This window comes from Danio rerio, chromosome 15 (assembly GCF_049306965.1).
Source record: "Danio rerio strain Tuebingen ecotype United States chromosome 15, GRCz12tu, whole genome shotgun sequence".
Lineage (NCBI taxonomy): Eukaryota > Metazoa > Chordata > Actinopteri > Cypriniformes > Danionidae > Danio > Danio rerio.
In genome coordinates, this window is record NC_133190.1 from 37,219,959 (window position 1) to 37,240,026 (window position 20,068).

The 20,068-nt window shown below is 35.9% G+C and overlaps 2 protein-coding genes across 5 annotated transcripts; one reads left to right on the forward strand and one right to left on the reverse strand.

Annotated features, from left to right (window-relative positions):
* The first annotated feature begins 493 nt into the window (after nt 1–493).
* tspan13a (tetraspanin 13a) lies at nt 494–8,052 on the forward strand. The gene is given in 6 exon segments (NM_001002334.1): nt 494–637; nt 1,252–1,419; nt 2,117–2,197; nt 2,288–2,401; nt 4,471–4,581; nt 4,714–8,052. Coding segments are annotated over 6 exon segments (612 nt in total). The 5' UTR covers nt 494–574; the 3' UTR covers nt 4,789–8,052.
* Nucleotides 8,053–8,205: 153 nt separating this feature from the next.
* LOC101883768 (LINE-1 reverse transcriptase homolog) lies at nt 8,206–17,501 on the reverse strand. 4 transcript variants are annotated; one of them, XM_073923882.1, is made up of 4 exons: nt 17,378–17,501; nt 17,237–17,270; nt 15,276–16,273; nt 8,206–12,065 (listed from the first exon to the last, which is right to left on the reverse strand). In XM_073923882.1, the coding sequence occupies exons 3-4, from the start codon at nt 16,270–16,272 to the stop codon at nt 11,137–11,139; spliced, it is 1,926 nt and encodes a 641-aa protein (XP_073779983.1). In that variant the 5' UTR covers nt 16,273; nt 17,237–17,270; nt 17,378–17,501; the 3' UTR covers nt 8,206–11,136. The 4 variants fall into 4 exon arrangements, 3 of the variants coding, with proteins under 3 accessions (XP_073779983.1, XP_073779982.1, XP_017206698.2); XM_073923881.1 differs by lacking the exon at nt 17,378–17,501 and having other exon boundaries at nt 17,237–17,370; XM_017351209.4 differs by lacking the exons at nt 17,237–17,270; nt 17,378–17,501 and adding an exon at nt 16,863–17,133 and having other exon boundaries at nt 15,276–16,321.
* Between the last annotated feature and the right edge of the window lie 2,567 nt (nt 17,502–20,068).

Here is a 20,068-nt window from a genome sequence, read left to right on the forward strand (position 1 = left end):
GAAAGAAGCGGTTCGTCCTGTTCACTAAATTAACGCATAATGCATGAAAGCATAAATGAATAAAACAATGAATTAATTAATTAAAAAACAAATAAGTTAATTAAACTTTAAAATAATAAAATAGAAATGAAAAAAAACACCAAGATGTGTTTTTCACCAATAAATGAAGAAAAAATATACATTAGTTTATAATTAAATTTGATTAAAAATAAACTATCTGTTTTTTAAGCCATATATTACGTAATTTACTTTTCTATTGTTTAATTTATTTATTTATCTGTGTCCTTCACGCATTTACTCATGATACTTTAAAGCGAACCGTTTAAAGGAACCGACTCACGCTCGACTTCCCAAAATAATTGCTTCACCTTGAACAAAGAACCTGTTTGCCTCGAGTTAACAGTTCAAATAGGACTTTGCTCATTTGAATAAAGATAAAAACGGACCAATGGCGTTAAACGTGTTCACCTGAGCAGATCCTGAACAGCTTCTAGTCAGTCAGTCAGGCTTCGAGCAGAGTCTACACGTTGTATTTCAGACTATGGTTTAAGTGTATAAACTATATTGTTTAATCATGGCTTGTGGTGGCTTTGTTTGCTCCAAAACGTGTCTCTGCATCTTGAACCTCATTTACGTGGTAAGTGGCCATATATCAAGGCTTATTATTGTCATTAACAATACGCTTAATGTAAATTAACATCAAAGTGAACTAAGACTTTGTTAATGTAAAGTTAGTTAAACTAGGCTAACGAACAATTAGCCATAGTATTTGAAGTAGATAATTACTATGAGTTGTTCTCAACAGTGACAATAACAATTGTAAGTGCTGTTGTAAGTTTAAAATTATGGTAAAATGTCGAATTAATGGTTGTGAATTTACATATCTACGAAATAAACAAAATAAAAATATTTTATGCCGTTTCATGCAGTAATTTAGGCTGTTGTTAGATAGATATGTCCCATTAGCTGTAATTTGTATATTAAAATGATATAAGGATGAATTTTAACAAGTTTCTGTGTTTACCAAATGTTTCTATTGATTGTTTATTATTGTTATTAATATATTCATCTGTTCAGCAGTCTATGTTTTCCTTCTGAGTTGGCCTACAATAAAGTACCTTACACGACCTAGAGTACTACCTAATACTACCTGATATTACCAACTACTTAGAATATGTAGTCATTGGCTTTTCTAAACATCTTCACTCATTATTTCTGTTTATCTGTTGTTTTTTGTTGTTTTTTTTTAAGTTGGTCAGTCTTCTGTTGATTGGTGTGGCAGCCTGGGGAAAATGGTTTGGGCTGGTCTCTAGTTTCAGTGTAATGGGTGCTGTAATCGCCGTTGGATTGTTTCTCTTCATCGTGGCCATTATTGGACTGTGTGGAGCTGTGAAGCATCATCAAGTCCTCTTGTTCTTTGTATCCTTCTGAGTAATCCATCCAATAAATTCTCTTATCAGCCGTGTTACACAACACATCAGCTTTAGTTTAGGCTGTATCTGTTTTGCTGGCTTGCTTGATTTGAATGATTTACTGTAAATAAATAAAAAATACAAAATTGATGCTTGCTATAAAGCAGTGTTTCTCTGCCACGTTCCTGGAGGACCACCAACACTGCATGTTTTAGATATCTTAATGTCTGTCACAGCCATTACAGGTGTTTAAGTCTTTGCTAATGAGCTGATGATCTGAATCAGGTGTCTTTGGTTAAGGAGACATGGATTTGTGCAGTGCTGGTGGTCCTCGTGGAACATGGTTGAGAAACACTGCCTTAAAAGTGTTAGTGCACACAAAATTCTATTATTAACTACTCATCCTCATGTTGAACCAATCCCAAGACATTTGTGATTAATTTAATTTAATACAGAATTATTTTTGGGGGGTGAAATAACCCTTTAATTAATCCTTATACTGTATTAACCTTATGAGTAACTCTAAATTAAAAATATAAGTTGAAACATTACCTTAGTTTAATGATGCATGTAATGACGTTAGGTCAGTTATCATGATTAACATAAACGCATATGTTGAAATTACTTGTTGATCAAATATTTTTTAGAATGTTTGAAAAGCTATCTGCCTTAAATGACACACAAACCCCTTAACTAGTCTTCAGTACATGTTTATTCTTTTCCTGGTATTCATAGTGCAGTTTTCTGTATCATGTGCCTGCTTAGCCATTAATAAAGAACAACAGGTAATTATAGCCTGTATTTATACAGATACAGTTTCCTCATTCCTCAAGCGAGAGGTGGTTTCAAATTCAGATGTTTTGTTTCTCCTCTAGAACCTTCTGCTTGAGATTGGATGGAATAAGTCTGAATCAATGCAGAGTGATTTGGAAAGATCGTTGAACTGTTGCGACTTCCTTCAGGTTGACTACAGTGGATCCTGTGAAGCTGTAAGGACTTTTATTTCATCCAAGATCTAAGGTGTAATAGTGTACTGTGCATTTCAACGACAAACAAAAAACACTTCTAGAAGTAACTTCCTTAACGCTTTATAGGGCACTCATTGAAAAGCACATTGAAAAAAAATCTTGTATGTTACAATACAAGAATTTGAACTTTTATGATGCCTGAAAAAGTAAAAAAATGTTCCTAGAAGGATGCTTAACCCAGCACTAATTGAAAACCTTGAAATGGTATTGGAGAAGACTTTTGAACATTTATGGCATTTATCAGATTTTTATGACGATCAATAAAGGGTTAAAAATTCTTGAAGAAATAGTTGTGCAGTTAAAACAAATGAGCAGTTAAATACACTACCTGACAAAAGTCTTGTCGTCGATTCCAGTTGTAAGAGCAACAAATAATAACTTGACTTCTAGTTGATCATTTTGAAAGTGGCAGAAGGTAGATTTTTCTGATGAATCATCTTTTGAACTGCATCCCAATCATCACAAACACTGCAGAAGACCTATTGGAACCTACATGGACTCAAGATTCTTTCAGAAATCAGTCAAGTTTGGTAAAGGTAAAATCATGGTTTGGGCTTGCATTCATTATGAGGGCATGCAAGAGATCTGAAGAGTGGATGGCAACATTAACAGCCTGAGGTATCAACACATTTGTGCTGCCCATTAGATTACAAACCACAGGAGAGGGCAAATTCTTCAGCGGGATAGCCCTCCTTCTCATACTTCTGCCTTCACTTCAAAGTCCCTGAAAGCAAAGCAGGCCAAGGTGCTCCAGGACTGGCCAGCCCAGTCACCAGACAAGAACATTATTGAGCATGTCTGGGGTAAGATGGAGGAAGAAGCATTGATGATGAATCCAAATAATCTTGATGAACTCTGGGAGTCCTGCAAGAACACTTTCTGTGCCATTCCAGGTGACTTTTATTATATGTTATTTGAGTCATTGCAGAGATGTATGGATGCAGTCCTCCAAGCTCATGGGAGTCATACACAATATTCATTCTTTTTTTCCACTGCAGCATGACTTTATATTCTATACTGTACATTATTTCTGTTAAATGACAATACTTTTGTCTAAGCAAAGTCAGAGCTTACTGTCCTAATTAAATCATTCAAAATCAAGGCATGATCATATTTTTTGTGAAAGGCTTTTGCCTTTTTTATATTAGCCACTTCTGATACCAAATGATCAACTAGAAGTCACGTTATTATTTGTTGTTCCTAAAACTTGGATAGGCGACAAGACTTTTGTCAGGGAGTGTATATAGTTATAAGAGCTACTGTTTTATCTCGAAATACCAAGATAATGTATTTTTATTTACAGTTAATGTAAATAAAGGGTTAGTTCACATAAAAAATTAAACCTGTTATTAATTTACTCACCCTCATGTTGTTGACCTTCTTTCATTTTAGGAATGCAATTTAGGATTATTTAGAAGAAATCCGAGAGCTCTCTCATCCTGAATAGACAGCAATGGTACTGAATCATTCAAAGTCTCATTTATAAACATGGTGTACGCACAAAACATGGATGGACATGTGTACGTCACTTCCCACGCAAGTTGTGATCTATAAAAAAACAAACTTGATGGTAGAATGTGCGCAGCTTTAAGTAAACGCATTTACCTGAAATATTGACTTAATTGAACTACTTTAAATCATCATATAAGCAAAAATCATTAATAAATAAATTACAATTTATTCTGGTGTACGCTTACTTTAGTGGCTCAATCAGAATATTATGACGCTACAAGAATATGTTTGTATGCACAATAAATAATAAAAATGACTATTCAACAGTTTTTTTCTTTTCAGTGTCAGTATAGGGCACGCTCCTTGGTTTAAAACCACATGAGGGTGAGTAATTAATAACGTAATATGGGTGTACTAATCCTTTAAGTATCTAAATGTTGACAAAATGAAGCCACATGGACAAGTGCAACTCAAAGATCACCTGAGTGTGAGATCATGTTGTTTGTATGCATTGGACTATTTTTATAGTGGCTGTAAAGATATTTACCATTTGATTTCTGTCTTCTCTGTGACCTCAGACCTGTTTCAAGGAAAAAACATGTAAACCATGTTCAGTAATAATCCAAGCATATGCTGACGACGCTCTGCAGTTTGTCGGGGGAATCAGCCTGTTTTTCAGTTTTACAGAGGTGAGAAGACGATGAACATGTAAACACGGCTAGTAAAAACTGAAAACACATTCACAACGTCAAGTGTACTTGTTTGCTGCTTTAGTTTTTGGTCCTATTAATAAATGCACGTTGTTGTTTTTTCTATTACAGATTCTAGGTTTCTGGCTAGCATACAGATACAGGAATCAGAAGGATCATCGACAAAATCCTGGCGCTTTCGTTTAACGTATATAAATATTCAAGACTGATTTATTGTTGAATGGACTTTTTTTTCGTTGTTTCTGAATCTTAATGGTTTTGCTGTGCTGTTTCTATCAATAGCAAACCCCATTACTTGATTTTTCTAGGATACAATAACAAATGAAGCGTTCTGTTGACCTTTATTATATTTATTTGTGTAACAGCCATAATGATAGATTTGGTAAAGTATAGCATTACAGATTGTGCAAGTAGGTTAACTGGGCTTGAACTTTGATCCCAATTCGACAACTCTTACTAAGATAAAGAGCTGCTAAATAAACAAGACCTTAAAAGAAACTCATCTCATTTCAGACTGAAAAAACAAACTAGCATTTCTAAGGAACCCTCATGTCTTTTCTGCATAATACAACAAACAATACTGGGCAGCACTGTGGCTCAGTGGTTAGCACTGTCACCTCACAGCAAGGAGGTCAATGGTTCAAGGCATTTTTGTGTTTGCATGTTGGTGTGGGTTTCTTCCAGGTGCTCTGGTTTCCCCCACAGTCCAAAGACATGCGCTATAGATGAATTGAATAAACTAAATTCAAGTGTATCTGTCTGCGGACTGCAAGACAAGGGTGTAACATGAAGGGTAGTAACTTGCAGTTATCGAGATCCCATTGAATCATGCGAGATGTCACAACAAGATGTTGTTGACAAGATGACTGAAATGCTTACCGGAGAAGATTTTCCCCAAATGTTTTCATGAATTTTTTCCAAATGTATCCACAGCCCTTTCATTTGATATATTATTCTATTCATTAATTTAACAGCTCCACTTACCAACTGCTTTCTCCGTTTTGTCATGACAGTTTGCCTACTCAGCGTAGCCCCCTGTGGTTGCAAATAACAGTACAATGGTGAGCATTTCAGGTATGAAAGCTGCAATTCACGGGCGGCTGTATGTTAATATCTGTGATGGTTATAGATTAAGGGTTGTGGTAGGTATAGACGTTAGTAGCTTTGATGGTTGGGTTTAAGTTTGGGGAAGGTGTAGACCAGGGGTCGAGAACCTTTTTTCAGCAAAGAGCCATTTCAGATTTTTTTTGGCAAATGTATTATTTGCGCAAGGTTACCATAGAAATTTAAGTTGCATGCCCTTTATTGGTCTCGCGATTCAAGTTAATCCACAGCACCGCACACGTGCATTGGTTAAAACTTCCTTTATTCTTATTCATTTAGCTGTAAATACAATAATTTATACAATAATAAAATATACAATAAAACTTTTATTGTATTTTCAATAGAAAACTGATTTTTAGTGACAGTTTTATTTTATTTTTTTATTGAAGGGAGACAGCTGGAGAGCCACATATTTTTGGTCAATGAGCTACATGTGGCTTCCCAGCCATAGGTTCCTTACCCCTGGTGTAGACATTAATAACGATGATTGTGGGGTAGGTATAAACGTAATAACTGATGGTTTGGGGAAGGTGTAGACGTTAATAATGATGATGGTTGGATTAATGGTTTGGTAGGTAAAATATAATAACGTGGGTCTCCATAACTTCAAGAGACGTTACACCTAACGTTCTACAAGTTACTCCCCTTCATGTTACACCCCTGTCTTGCATCTCGCAGACCAACACCATTCACTAAATTGACCATAGTGTATGAGTATGTGAGGGTGTATGGAAGTTTCCTAGTACTGGGTTGCAGCTGGAAGGGCATCCGCTGTGTAAAACAAATGCTGGAATGGTTGGTGGTTCATTCCACTGTGGAATCAGAGACTAAGTCGAAGGAAAATGAATGAGTATTGGCCATTTCCTCATCTGGGAGTTTCTGTCTTCTGCTGAACACAAAAGAAGATGTACTGAAGAATGTTGTAAACAAAAGGACATTGTCTTCCATAATATTTTGATGTCAATAGATGTTTTATCCACCTAGTTCATGACATTTTGGATTACCGCATTAAAAATACTTAATGGAAATACCATTTAGTTTGTAATGCACATTATATGGTTTAATTGTTCATTCTTTGTTTTTGTTTTCCTTACTGACACATTGGATAGAAACAAAGCTTTAATCAAAAATGTTTCATGCAATTTGCCAATTTTGCACACAAGCCTAGTTCACATATTTGGATGGCATTATAGCCTATGGCTGCTTTTTTACAACATTCAAAACATCTTGTTTTGTGTTCAACAGAAGAAATTCCTAAAAGTTTAGAACCACTTGAGTGTGCCGAAATGTTCAACTTTTGAGTGAACTAACCCTTTAAGCTCAGTTGCTCCAGACTCTAAATAATGAACTTGCACAATGAAACTTAAACTACACCCAACCCCTTTCCACATTATTCTGTTCAGGATACAACCAGGAAATTCTACATGGTCTGTTTGTATTTCCCCATATTAGCAAATGGTGTGGCACTCCTGCTTGTCCAGCTGGTTTTCCACAGAATACGTTCTGATATCCTCAAGTCTAGTGCTTCCCTCTGCTGGCTGCAGTGAAAACATACCAGACAGAGTCATCTGCATTTTTACATTACGGGAAAACACCTGCATGAGGATAAATAGGAGTAAAAAAAAAATTATTTTAACAGATTGATTTTTATATATTTTTATATTAATATTGTCCAATGTTATGCACTATGCTTGTACAATATACGGTCACACTTATTCTGATGTCCCATTTGTTGATTTTGAGTTACATTGCATCTACATGCCAACTAATTCTCATTAGATTATAAGTAGACTGTTAAGTTGGGGTTAGGGTTAATAAAAGTTGACATGTACTTGAAGGTTTTTTATTGTCAGTAAAATGTCTGTTTAAGGAGCAGTATCAACAGAGATTAAGCAGCCTGTCTACTAATGCTCAAATAGACCATCAAAATAAAGTGTTACCCAATATATCTTACTAATTTAGTGTTTAGGTTTTTGAGGTAATTTTAAGCATGTCAAAATACAAATGTGAAAAACAAAGAAGCTAAATTTTTGCATAGACGTCTTGCGTTGAATGAAATTCATATGTTGACTATGTCACTGACTTATGTTGTTGTTTTTATTCATATTAAGCATATTAATTAAACGTTAATGCTAACAACATGTTTAATTATGTGTTTAGACTGTTTAATAGCTGTTTAATAATGTCTGTTTGCATCTACGTTGAATACAAAACCATATAAATCCATTTTTAATATATATGTTTGCAGAGGTTTATATTGGTATATACTGTAGCTGTGGCCAGTCAAAGATAAAGGGGGTTTCAAGCATTAATAAAAATACTAATAAACAATAAAACTGTCATAAATTAAGGTGGTTTAATGTCTTTTTATATAAAGCTGGAAAAGTATTGTTCAAATCACTTATCTTTTTGTTAAGTTTTAACTTATTTAAAATATAAAATATGTTCACACAGAATTGTATGATGAAATAAGTATAGGTCATAAACATGATAATGATATTTCAGTGATATTTTGGTGTTTTATTTTCACACAAAAATACATTAAACTGTTGCATTTTCTTGAAATGTAGGCCTACATAAAACTTTTTGAAAATCAAAAGGACATGAACTATATTTCGATGACTCACTGACTTAAAGCAGTAACTCTAGTCTTGATTTTTATGATTTAATTACAAAGATGTTCAAACTACAACTTGCCCTTAAAAAGCCAGAACCAGTAAAATAGATTCATTAGACCTTCAGCAATAGCCGATTCTGATTATGTATGTTACACCAAAATACCAGTGGGTGGCGAAAAGTATAATAGAATAGCACCATTTAAAAATAAATTAATAATAAATACAGTTTTAAACTAAAGTAACACAGTGATATTTTAGGTATTTATATTAATTCATAATAGTGTATTTTACATGGTTTATCATAACGTCTCGTTTTATCTGCATTTTTTTAGCTATTTTAATTAGTTCATGAGAGTCGACTCAATCAGAGAGTGAATTCCAAACTGACAACAGCCAAAGAGCTAGAATCACCAAGAGGCGACACTCAACAGAACCAAAGAGCACAGAGTTCAGGTCATTGACATTCTAAGCTCTTTGATAGAACGGTCTATTGCAGGGGTGTCAAACTAAATTCCTGGAGGGCCGAAGCCCGGCACAGTTTAGTTCCAACCATGGGCGTGGTAGTGGGTGGAAAAGTGGACCTGACTACCCAGGGCCCCGTCTAGGGAGAGGGCCCTTTGAAATCCAACCAATTTTTAATTATTATTATTATTTTGTAGCCTTCTTTGAATTAATTGGCCCCTCCAATTGATGTCAATGTCATTATTTATTTCAAAATATATTGATAACACCCCCCCCACCCCCGGAATGGTTTAGTCCGCCCATAGACGGCAGCCGGCAGCAAACAAGTAACGCAGTGAGTCTAGAGCCTGATCATGCTGCGCAAAAAGCCCAAATCAGGCTTTCAAAAAAAGAAAGACAGGAAGGAAAAAGAAAGGAGGCAGAATGAGGGGAAGCAGCAAATGTCTGCTTTCTTTTCAAAAGGTGAACTGAGTTTGCTTGTTATGAAACTACATCTAATTAAAGTTAACATAGTCAACTCCAGACAGCTGCTGCTAATGCAGGGCTCGAAATTGCGACCATTTGGGTCGCATACAGTATAATGCTGATTTGTGTACAGTCATTACTAGGGAAACCCTAATATTTCAGCGCTCCTAAAGCGCCCCCCTTGTGACAGAGAATGCATTTTTATTTCCAATAAATTTTTTCAGCTGTTTATGGTCAAATTATTGCAATTATTATTGGTGCTACGCCCCTGGTTCCAACCCTGCTCCAACACACTTACCTGTAGGTTTCAAACAAGCATGAAGGACTCAATTAGTTTGATCAGGTGTGTTTAATTAGAGCTGGAACTAAACTGTGCAGAGCTGCGGCCCTTTTGGAACTGAGTTTGACACCTGTGGTCTATTGCAACAGCAGAGCGGTTCGGCCATTTTGGAGTGAAAGCGATCGGTCCAATGGATCTGATTCAGTGGCTTGGGGGGCTTAAGCCCTCTGATGTATTGTCAAAAGCCCCTGATCTTTTAAAATATGCTGCACTTAAAAACAGGTTGTAAAACATTTATTTTGTTATGCAAGTACTTAAAATTACAAAATAGGCTACATCACGCGCATTCCACTTAATGCAGCTTTTGTGTGGGGTATATAGTCAGCTGTTCAGCAGTACCTGTTTCAACCGGCAGGTGGGAGTGGGACTTGTCAAAATCTGTCCACTGCACTGTCATCAGCATTCATTATTTTAAGGAGCTGAAGCTGATGAGGTAATAATACAACTGTTTCGCCAAACTGAATCGTTTTAACTACTGATGAAGCTTAATATTTGTTTTCACAGTATAAAATGTGTGTAGTTTTGGTGAAATAAAATAACTGCAATTAATAAAACGGGCAACATATTGATGTAAATACATGAAAATGTTCATGGGGGGCTGATCTGACTGCTGTTGCGCTGGCAAGCAGCTGCTTTGTTTATTATTTATTTATTTAAAAAGCGCATTATATACGACAATACAACACGTACAGTCAGAAGACTGGTGATCATCAGCACTTTTAATAGTTTATTTTACAGACCTAATTTTTCATAAATTAACCATAATTAACTTTAATAGTTAACGCACTAGCATGAATTACTACTGACATGTTAAATTAAATTAGCATGACTTTCAAAATGAGATGTAGCTAACAGACTGACTACACTTTTTGTTGCAGTATTATGTTATAATAGTATTTTTTGTCTGTATTGTGTAGTTTAGTATTGTGTTGTCTGTTAAAGAAAGACTAATAAAGCTTTTATGTAAAATATGTTAATATATTATTATAAATGTCTCCTAAATCCAATTGAACACAAATGAGTAATTCTGAAGAGATAGTAAGTTGAGCATCTCTTTGAGCAACTCTTGAAGATTAGAAAAGATAGATGTAGCAAAATGTAGCCAGCTTGTTCATTCCATCCATAGAAGTCTTGCTGCTTTTAATGAAAATCATGAAGGCCATACTCATTTATGCCATACTCATTTATATATTTAGTATAACATTTTAACTCAAATTTAACTCAATATTTTGATTAATTCATATCAGTGCTGTTGTTTTTCATTTTTATTCCAAAATGACAGTAGCGGCATCTAACAGCTGTTTGCCAAATAGCAAGAAAGTGTCGCCTCTTGGTGATTCTATACTCTTTGCAACAGTCAAAGTTGAGGTGATTCTTAATATATGCAAATGATTAATTTATGGAATGTCGTCAGCCTCACAGATAATCGATGAAAACACGCGAATGAATCGTAACATATTTTTTCATCATTATTCAGACCTTACAACCACTTTCTAAACTACAAAATCCATTGTCCGTTTCTTAAAAAGCGTAAGCTGCCTTTGACTAAATCAAACCAGAAAAACCAGGTATGAAAACCTCATTTCTTTTGTCAACGATAAACCCTGACGTCTCAATAAAATCGCTTAGCATTGTTTCAAAACCACCTAAAGCCTCGTTAGAATTAGGAAGCAAAATTACGGCTGTGTTTTTTTCAATGACTGACTTTAGGTTTTCTCCTTGGACTTCAGGTCTGTTCTCACGGTTAACAGAGTTAATGAGAGGAAGAAGGCAGATGCTGATTAATAAAGGAGTCAATGGACACCCTGCCCTCAGGCCCTGAGATCTGTTATGATCTGCCAACAACAACAGCTTCAACACAGATCTAAATTTGTCAGGTAGGTTCACAGACTTTAAGCTATTAAACAGAAATGGCCATTTCAGGGCACCTGGATCGAGTTGTAATGCAATAATCAGCATTGGGATTTGATTAATGTTGTGTTTAATCAAACGGTGTGGTTCGCTTGGTTCACCTGGATTTAAAATGTGTTCAATAACACCATTCAGCCTCTCTGCTAGAATCACAGCCAGAATTTTATAGTCCACGTTAAATATTGTCATCGGACTGCAGTGATATTGAATATTACAGCTGTATGAATGATCATCTCTTTGTGGATTCGGTGAGTCAATAACTGAGTGTTTAACCGAGTCGAAGATTTGATTGAAAAATACTTGTAACAGGTCAGTAATTTTACAAGCATAATGCTTATAGAAATGCACAGTTAGCCCATCAACTGATGGACTCTCAGACTGAGGCAGAGAGAGTATTGCATCCAGAATTTCTTTTTTCGAAATGTATTCGTTTAGAACGGTAATCAGAGTGGATTTTACGTCATCAAATCTCTCAGTTTGGTGTAAATGATTCAAAAAGTTCAGAAGGCTTGATGTTTTTGCTGTGTGAAGAGCCTCAATGGATGATTCTGCATCTGAAAAAGCTTAAAAGAGAAATGATTTCAAAACAAGTTCAAACTATTTTAAAGGGATAGTTCAAAAAAATGAAAATTCTGTCATCATTTACGCCCCCTTGACTTGTTCCAAACCAGTTTAGAGGTTTTTTTTTTGTTCTGTTGAAAAATATTTATATGTCCACCCTGATCTCACGAGGAAACCGAACTATTTAATGCTCTGTCAGTTAAGTGGCTAATTCGATTTCCAAGCACCACTGGGGGATGAGCAAGTTATACTAAATCATACCAACGAGATCATATGAAGTAGCCACTAAATTAAAAAAAGTTACGAATTGCCGTGAGATATCGTTGGGATGTCAGTAGTTCCTGGATTCCAACACAGAGTTCAATGCTAAGCATTTTTTTTTTTCTACTGGCCCGATTGGGGAGATTTTTGCTTGCCCTGCTAAAATTTTTACTGGCCCTACCAAAAAAAAAAAAAGTTAATAGCTATTTCTTTAAATATTTTAAGAAAGGTGAATCTAAAATTTAAATATTAAAAAAAAATGTTATTAAATGTATAATAAGCAAAATTCAAAGTGTTTCAAACAAAATGGCAGTATGGAAAATGTGCAGGGATTTTATAGCAGAACAAAAAAAAAAAAAAACTGACGGCAAAGTGCATAACATCACTTACTTGCATTATCACCCACATAAATGTCCAAGACATTAGAAACGGATGTTTTCTTATAGCCTCATAATTTGATGTTGCCGCCATGTTGGCGTCTCTTCGCTGTACTGGTTGATACCAGGTTATGGAAAAATAAAATGCTCACAACAACCAATCGGATAAGAGGAACCAAAAAGCAATATAGTGTTTACGACTTCACAGAAGGTTGCATTTAAATGCTTAAAAGCACAAACTGTTTCTCAATTCTAAGACTGCATTTGCACGCAACTGACAAATAGTTGCAGGCAAATTAAACTTTAGTGACAAGGCAGCAATGGCCCGATCTGGCCAGTAACGATGCTGTCTACTGTTACAAGCGTCTGTCAAGCTGGCCCTGGGACATCGGGCAGTCCTTGTTGAGCTATTTTTTTTTTTTAAATGTACCTTTCCACACTAAAAACTCCCAGAACCTTAAGCAGTGATCTAATCATTAGTTTAAGATGTACCACAGGAAGTGCTTAAAAAGTGTGTCTACGTTTTAAAAAAGATGAAATAAAGTTTAATAACTATTATATTATACTACTAACTTTAGCTGTGTCCCAAACGGCACACTATACATACTTATGCACTTACACACTCAACAGTATAGTATATGAATGTTGTGTCGTACCAAATGGAACACTAATTGTTTTTTAAAAAGCGGAAATTCAAACTGTTTCTCTAACGATGTTTGCCAAATTAGCAAAAATAAATGACCAAATACCAAATAAAACCTGCCATGAGTATCACCGCATTCATTATCGGGAGGCAGGATAATCCAACATTATGAAGCTGCAGGCCCGGAGACCCAACCACACACTCAGACGGCTAGACCTGCACTACCTATCGCCTTCTCATACATTGCCGCCTGCTGTTTGAAAGATTGACTAATCTGAAATCAGCTGCTTATAAATTGTAACTTAAACTATCTTTATTCTAAAAAAATATTACACTTTGAATACATTATTGTATGAAATATTAAACATACTAGATTTTGTTTTAATGTATTAATTTAGTTGTATTTTTATTAATGGTATTTGTAAATTGATATTGTTTAGTTACTTCAATATTTTCAGACGTTTATTTTTTTTTTAATCATTAAGGATTTATCATGATTTCATATTGAGTTGAGGGAATGAATATCATCTTCATATACCATAAATTTCTTCACATACAATAAATTATAGGACTCTAAAGAACTTTATTATTGTGTACTTTTTCATGTGGTCCTACAAGTCTTCAAACTGTTAACAATGCAGAGAAAAATTCTGAACAACAGTAATTGGATTAGTATATTTAGTTATATTTGTAGAAAATAACACCAAATAAAATAAATGCTTTACATTTTTGTTAGAGATTTTTCATTTCTCGAGCAAAAAAAAAAAAAAAACTGTGGAAATATCTGCAGCATTTGGTGCACTGTATAAGTTTTGGCCCAAGACCCCCTTTTTAAATTGTAATATCCATCTGTTAAAAATACACATCACAAGCTAATTATTATTGCTTTAACCTAAGAGAGCTCATATTGTATATTCTATGCAGATTAATTGATATTTTGATTTCCAAAAAGCTTATTTATAATCATTACACAACTTATTAATAATTGATAAACTGTTATTGTGTTACTGTTATTGTTTTTGGCAGCACTTTCAGATAATACAGTAATACGTAGACCTACACAGCACTAAAATATATTCAAATAATAATTGCGTTATACTTTAAACATTTTATTTTAACATTTTTACTTTAAAGTTTTTTATTTTGCCAGAAAACACTGCTAGAAAATTGTCCCAGAATAGTAGAATAACACCAAAAATAAGAGCAAGCTGTAAATATCAGAAAATAATGCAATCTTTCGACACTAATTTTGATCAAATTAAAAACTGAAATAATTGTTAGTGTAATATTTTACACCAGATTGATTTATGCCATAAAACCTGGTCAATTTCAGGAATCGCTATAATAAAGTCGTGCAGTTTTGTCTTCGTTCCTGCCGCTTCACACAATCCAACAGCAAATGGCACTGTATGGGAAAACGATAGATCTGGAAGCGCAGATCCGAGTGTGCAGTTGGGTCTCCAGGCCTGCAGCTTCACCTTACTCAGATAATCAATCTCATAAGAGAACTTTGCTTTCACAATCCAAAATAAACAAGGACAACATGAGTGCCCGAAAGCTCTACCCCGTCAGCTACGTGAGCAAAGCAGCGGCTGTTGCGTGTGTGAAGTGTCCATCCTTCCACACTTATTTTTAACGGTTAAATAAGTGCATCATCTCGGAATTTATAGTGCACTTATAATATTTAGAGTTTTCAATGTGAACGCACTACTGACACTATTTATACTACAAAATGGCGTAGAAATGTGCATAAGTGGGGCGCACCTTATACCTATTATGTTGCTAGTAAGTTGTCATGACCAACACAACCAAGCATCTGTGGTTCACGGCATCAAATTACGGTTTGAGGGTGAGTAAATAATGACAGAATGTCGACTTTTGGGTGAATGATCCCTTTAAGGCTAAAACAATCATGAAAAGTGTTAATTTACCTCCTTGGTCCATCTCTTGAGGAAATTCTGCAGTTTCTGAACATGATGGTTTGAGGTGAGATCTCTGCAAAGCTACTGCCTCACATACAAGTCTAACCTTCAATCCTGGCCACAGATATTCTTTCTTATGTGCATTAATTCTTGAAATTTTCCTTATTGTGTTTGAGAGTTGCTCCATACACGTTTCATCTTCAAGAAGACAAGAATCGAACTGCCATTTCGGTCCATCTATCTGAATTTGAATGGACAATGGGGCGTGATCAGAAACATACTCCTCCTTATCAGAGTGCTTTGGCCTTTTGTGAATGCTACAAGCAGCTATGCAGGATATATTGTGACTTTTCAGGAAGAAGTAGTCCAATCTCGACTGACTTTTCCCACCAAAATAAGTGAAGCTTTTTACTTCAGGATAAAGACATCGCCAGACGTCCACCAGGCCGAAAGTTTCCAGAAATCTTTGGAGAGCACTGAGTGATTTTCTGTGACTTCGGTTTCGCAGATTTGATGTTTTATCAAGGCCTGCATCCATCACGGTGTTAAAATCACCACCTACCACCAGAAACGCGGTGGACGGGATGCAGGTTGAAAATTTGGAGAAGTCTGTAAACGTAATTTTGTCATCACTCGAGTTATACACATTAATAAACACAAAGTCATGCCCCCAAATTTGACATGAGATGATCATGAATCTTCCCTTTTCGTCACCGTTGACACTGAAACCACCACATCCCAGGTTCTTTTTGAACAAGATGGCCACCCCTCGGGAGCTTCCTTTAAATACAGTGAACATGGCCATGTAATCATTTTCTAAATCTTGATATTTGATGCTCCCCGTTGAGTAGATTCGATCAGGACCCACATGAGTTTCTTGCAGAAACACTACATCTGCCTTCAGGAGATTTAAATGATGAAGCACCTCACACCTTTTGCGGTTAAAACCATTTACATTCCAGGAAAGAATAGTCAATTTCTGCTGCTCGTCATCATTGGTTGTCATCCTGGGGTTTAGATAGATTAGAGTTTCATTAATGTATGGATTGGTATACCTAAAACAATGCAAACAAAGTGTTATACAAAACCAAAAACAGTTGGATCTCCCGATAACACACACACACACACACACACACACACACACACACACACACACACACACACACACACAAACACAAGTATAAACAGTATCTTGCTTTCGGTATCTATATTTCAACTGAGTAAGCTTTTTCCTATAAACAATTCACAAAACAAAATAGCTGAAACAATAGGAAATCTGTGAAATAATCAGATTTTGTAAAGGAAGTGTTTTATTTATTTTTAGATAACTACAAATATTTTTGAGCATAAATAAAAAGGAGTTAAAATTTCAGACCAATATTTTAAAGTCAAGAAAGAAATATTTGTAGCAGTTAATACTGATTTTCTATTAGAGCAAATAAAAACATTCGTTATTCTGATCAATTGTCATTTTATGGGAACAAAATTCTAAATGACAATACAACAAACCTTTAAAGAGCAACAACTAAAAACAAATGTCTTGTTCGCACATTACTAAATGAGTTTTAATTTCAATTTAAATGCGTTTAGACTTACCATATCAAAACAGGATCCTCCACTGATGTCTTACATGGCATGAACATTGATCAGCAAAAAAGATACTTTCTATTCCTCTTTCCGTGTAACGAATATGCAAATGAACATGACGTCATTTCAATATACGTATATTGAACATCTCAATTGTTGTGAGAGTTCTAGGAATGATTCCTGTTCCAATCACCAAATCGTCAAACAAATTTAAAACAATTGAAAACTCCAATTCAACTCCAATTCACTTGCATACTCATTTTTTTGCAAGTCAATGTATGCAAATGATTGAATGCAAATAGAATGTCAGCTTGTTCCCTCACTATACGCTTTTTTTTTTTAGCACTAATTTGATCACTAAGGAAAAGTTTAAAAGCACATACCTGTGATTTCTCTTGGACTTAGTCCCAGAAGCATCTTCTCATAGTTAATCAAAGGGGAAGATGTGCCAATTAGTGAAGAAGCTTTTAGGATAAATCAGCAGAGCAACTGCTGACTTAAACCAACCAGACAAACTGACTGACCTGGAGCTGGATCTACACATAGGAGCAATCAGCAGTGGGAGTGGCCTGACTATGCTGTACACAAAAGGTAAACATATGAAAAGCAGAGCATGGCATCATGTTGTGTCTTACTCATTCACAAAACCTGAATGCTTTCAAAGTAATGCTTTTTTCCCTCTCTTGAAGTAGATTATGCTTCATTAAAGTGTAAAGTAAACTTTCGAGTTTCTACTATTACATCTTGTTTCTTGTAACCATGAGAAGCTTGCGTTGACAAGTGTAATATGTAAACAAATTAGCTGAACATATATGTAAACACCTGCGAAGAGAAACTATATCCATAAGGGGCTGCGGGTGAGTAATGCATCATATAGGGCTGCAAAATATATATATTTTTAAAATGATCGCAATAGCATATTCAGTTTCCAGTGCAATAAAAATCATGTGCTAAGCATTTCTGTGCTGCATGGATAGGTTGTTTTCCCAAATCTAACCAATCAGATGAGGCCTTTACTATCTTTATCGCTGCTGTTGTTGTAAAAGCTGAAAATTTCACACTCTCTTTGGAGATCTTTAATGGAATTAAATGGTTTTGATGTCTGACAATCAAGTCTATCTCTAGCATCAAAATCTCCAGGCTTGATCGAGGTGTCTCACAGAAGCAGCCTCATAAAGATTTGATCTTTCTGAGAGTATATGTTTTTATGCTGAACACCAATCATACTCCATTATTGCATCTTGCATTTTTCGTAAATAATAAACATTTTGGCAGCTGGTGGTTGTGTGGGTGGGGAGTTCATTGGAAATGATGTAATCTTCAGCTTCAACATATGCTAGTGGCTGCACATTCTATGTAAAATAAACGGTATGAGGAAGTATGATTGCAATGACATTTTTCCTTTTTGCACTAATGACAAATACGGGGACATTTCACTGACGAATAAAGGATGATGTCTGCTGCACAACACAAAATAAATACCACAAAACAACGTGTAAATACGTTTGCGTCCCCTATTTATTTCCATATATGGACAATTGTAACCCTTCTTTTCCAGTGGCACTGGGCTTGTCAGATTTAAGTGTCCTTGGCAATCAAAGACTTGAAAACCCCTTGACTAAAGAATATCTTAGGTGCATTTAATTCTGTGATCAGAAAAAGTAATGTCCGAATCAGATTTATAATAGTTAACTACACTTAAATCCATATAACTAAAATCATGTTTGACATTAAATCAGGATTACTACAGATTTGATGAGGGTAAATTTAAGACTAAAGGCTGATTTATACTTCTGCGTCAAACGCCGGCGTATGCTACGGCGCTGACGCATAGCCCTTCGCCGTGGCCGTCGGCGTCACTGATGTGCACCTCTCAAAAAATGTAACTACACGTCGCAACGACGCGTAGCGTAAGCTCTGTGATTGGTCGGCTTGGTATCGCTGACAAGTCTGGGCGGGACCGAGAGCCGCGCAAATGGCGCAAGCGATTGTTTACAAGTGTGGAGTCCCTTTAAGGAGGTCCGGATGGAAAGTTTTGTTTTGTGTTTACCTAATAGTTAAAGTTGTTGCACGTCCGCCGGTTCCTGCCTCAAAATGAGCGAGTTTGAGCCACTTGTACATCCCAGAAGTGTTCAGGAAAAGCAAAAAAGCAGCGAAGAAACTCGACACAGAGAAACATTTACACCTCACTGCCAACTAGCGTTTCGGAAGTGTTAATGCAGACCGACAGAGACAGCGCGCAGAAGTATAAATGCACAGCCACGCGCGTTGCATGCGCCGTGGGTTACGCCGGTCACTTGACGCAGAAGTATAAATCAGGCATAAGGCTGCGTCCGAAATTGCCTACAACACAGTAGGTAGTGCATTTAAATTGAAATGTACTACTTGGCCGTTAGAAAAGTATGTTCAATACAATATGAATGTGAGAAGTGTGAATAGAACTCAGACATACCACATTTCGTCATGTGATCTACCCTCACTATTTGTGTCAATTCACGATTCATGAATCATGGTATAGCATAGCATCCAGAAACTCGACGGAAGTAGGTCATCAGCATTCTTCTCAAATACCGGTTCTCGAATTCTATGAACTTGGACATACTACTCGGCTCGCATACTGTTTTTAGCAAACTATATAGCATGGAAGTATACGATTTCAGACGCAGCTCAAGACTTCAAAAAAAAATTACGGTCAAAACAAATTAAGTAAAATAGACAGGGAAAACTATACAGAAATGTGGGAAACTATATGAAATGTCTAGGAAGAAGATGAGTTGTATTTATAACAGCATTTCAAAGTAAAAACTGATCTGACTTAATATTAAGGCTTAAACACTTCTGATTCAGCATCTTGAATCTCTACCTGGTGGTGGTTGTTAGAGAGGCGGGACTTGACCTGTCTATCATCCTCATGACGCAGCACAAAGCAGAGCTATGCAGAGAAGCGCCCGCAGCTATGGGGAATTCTGATCTAAAGGACAGTCGTTCTCATTTCAGTATCTAATGATCGAGTGATTTGGCGTTTGTACGCTATTAGCGGGACATTCAGAAATGACGGGGTTAAGCTCATCCAGCGCGTTCGGCGCATTCACGTGCTCTCGCACGAGTTTATGATCATAAGATCGCTAGTTATATGTAAATTATGTCCTATACATGCCTGTTTATGTCATCATGCTATTACAATGGGATTTACTCATGACAAGTGTTTTGAGAAG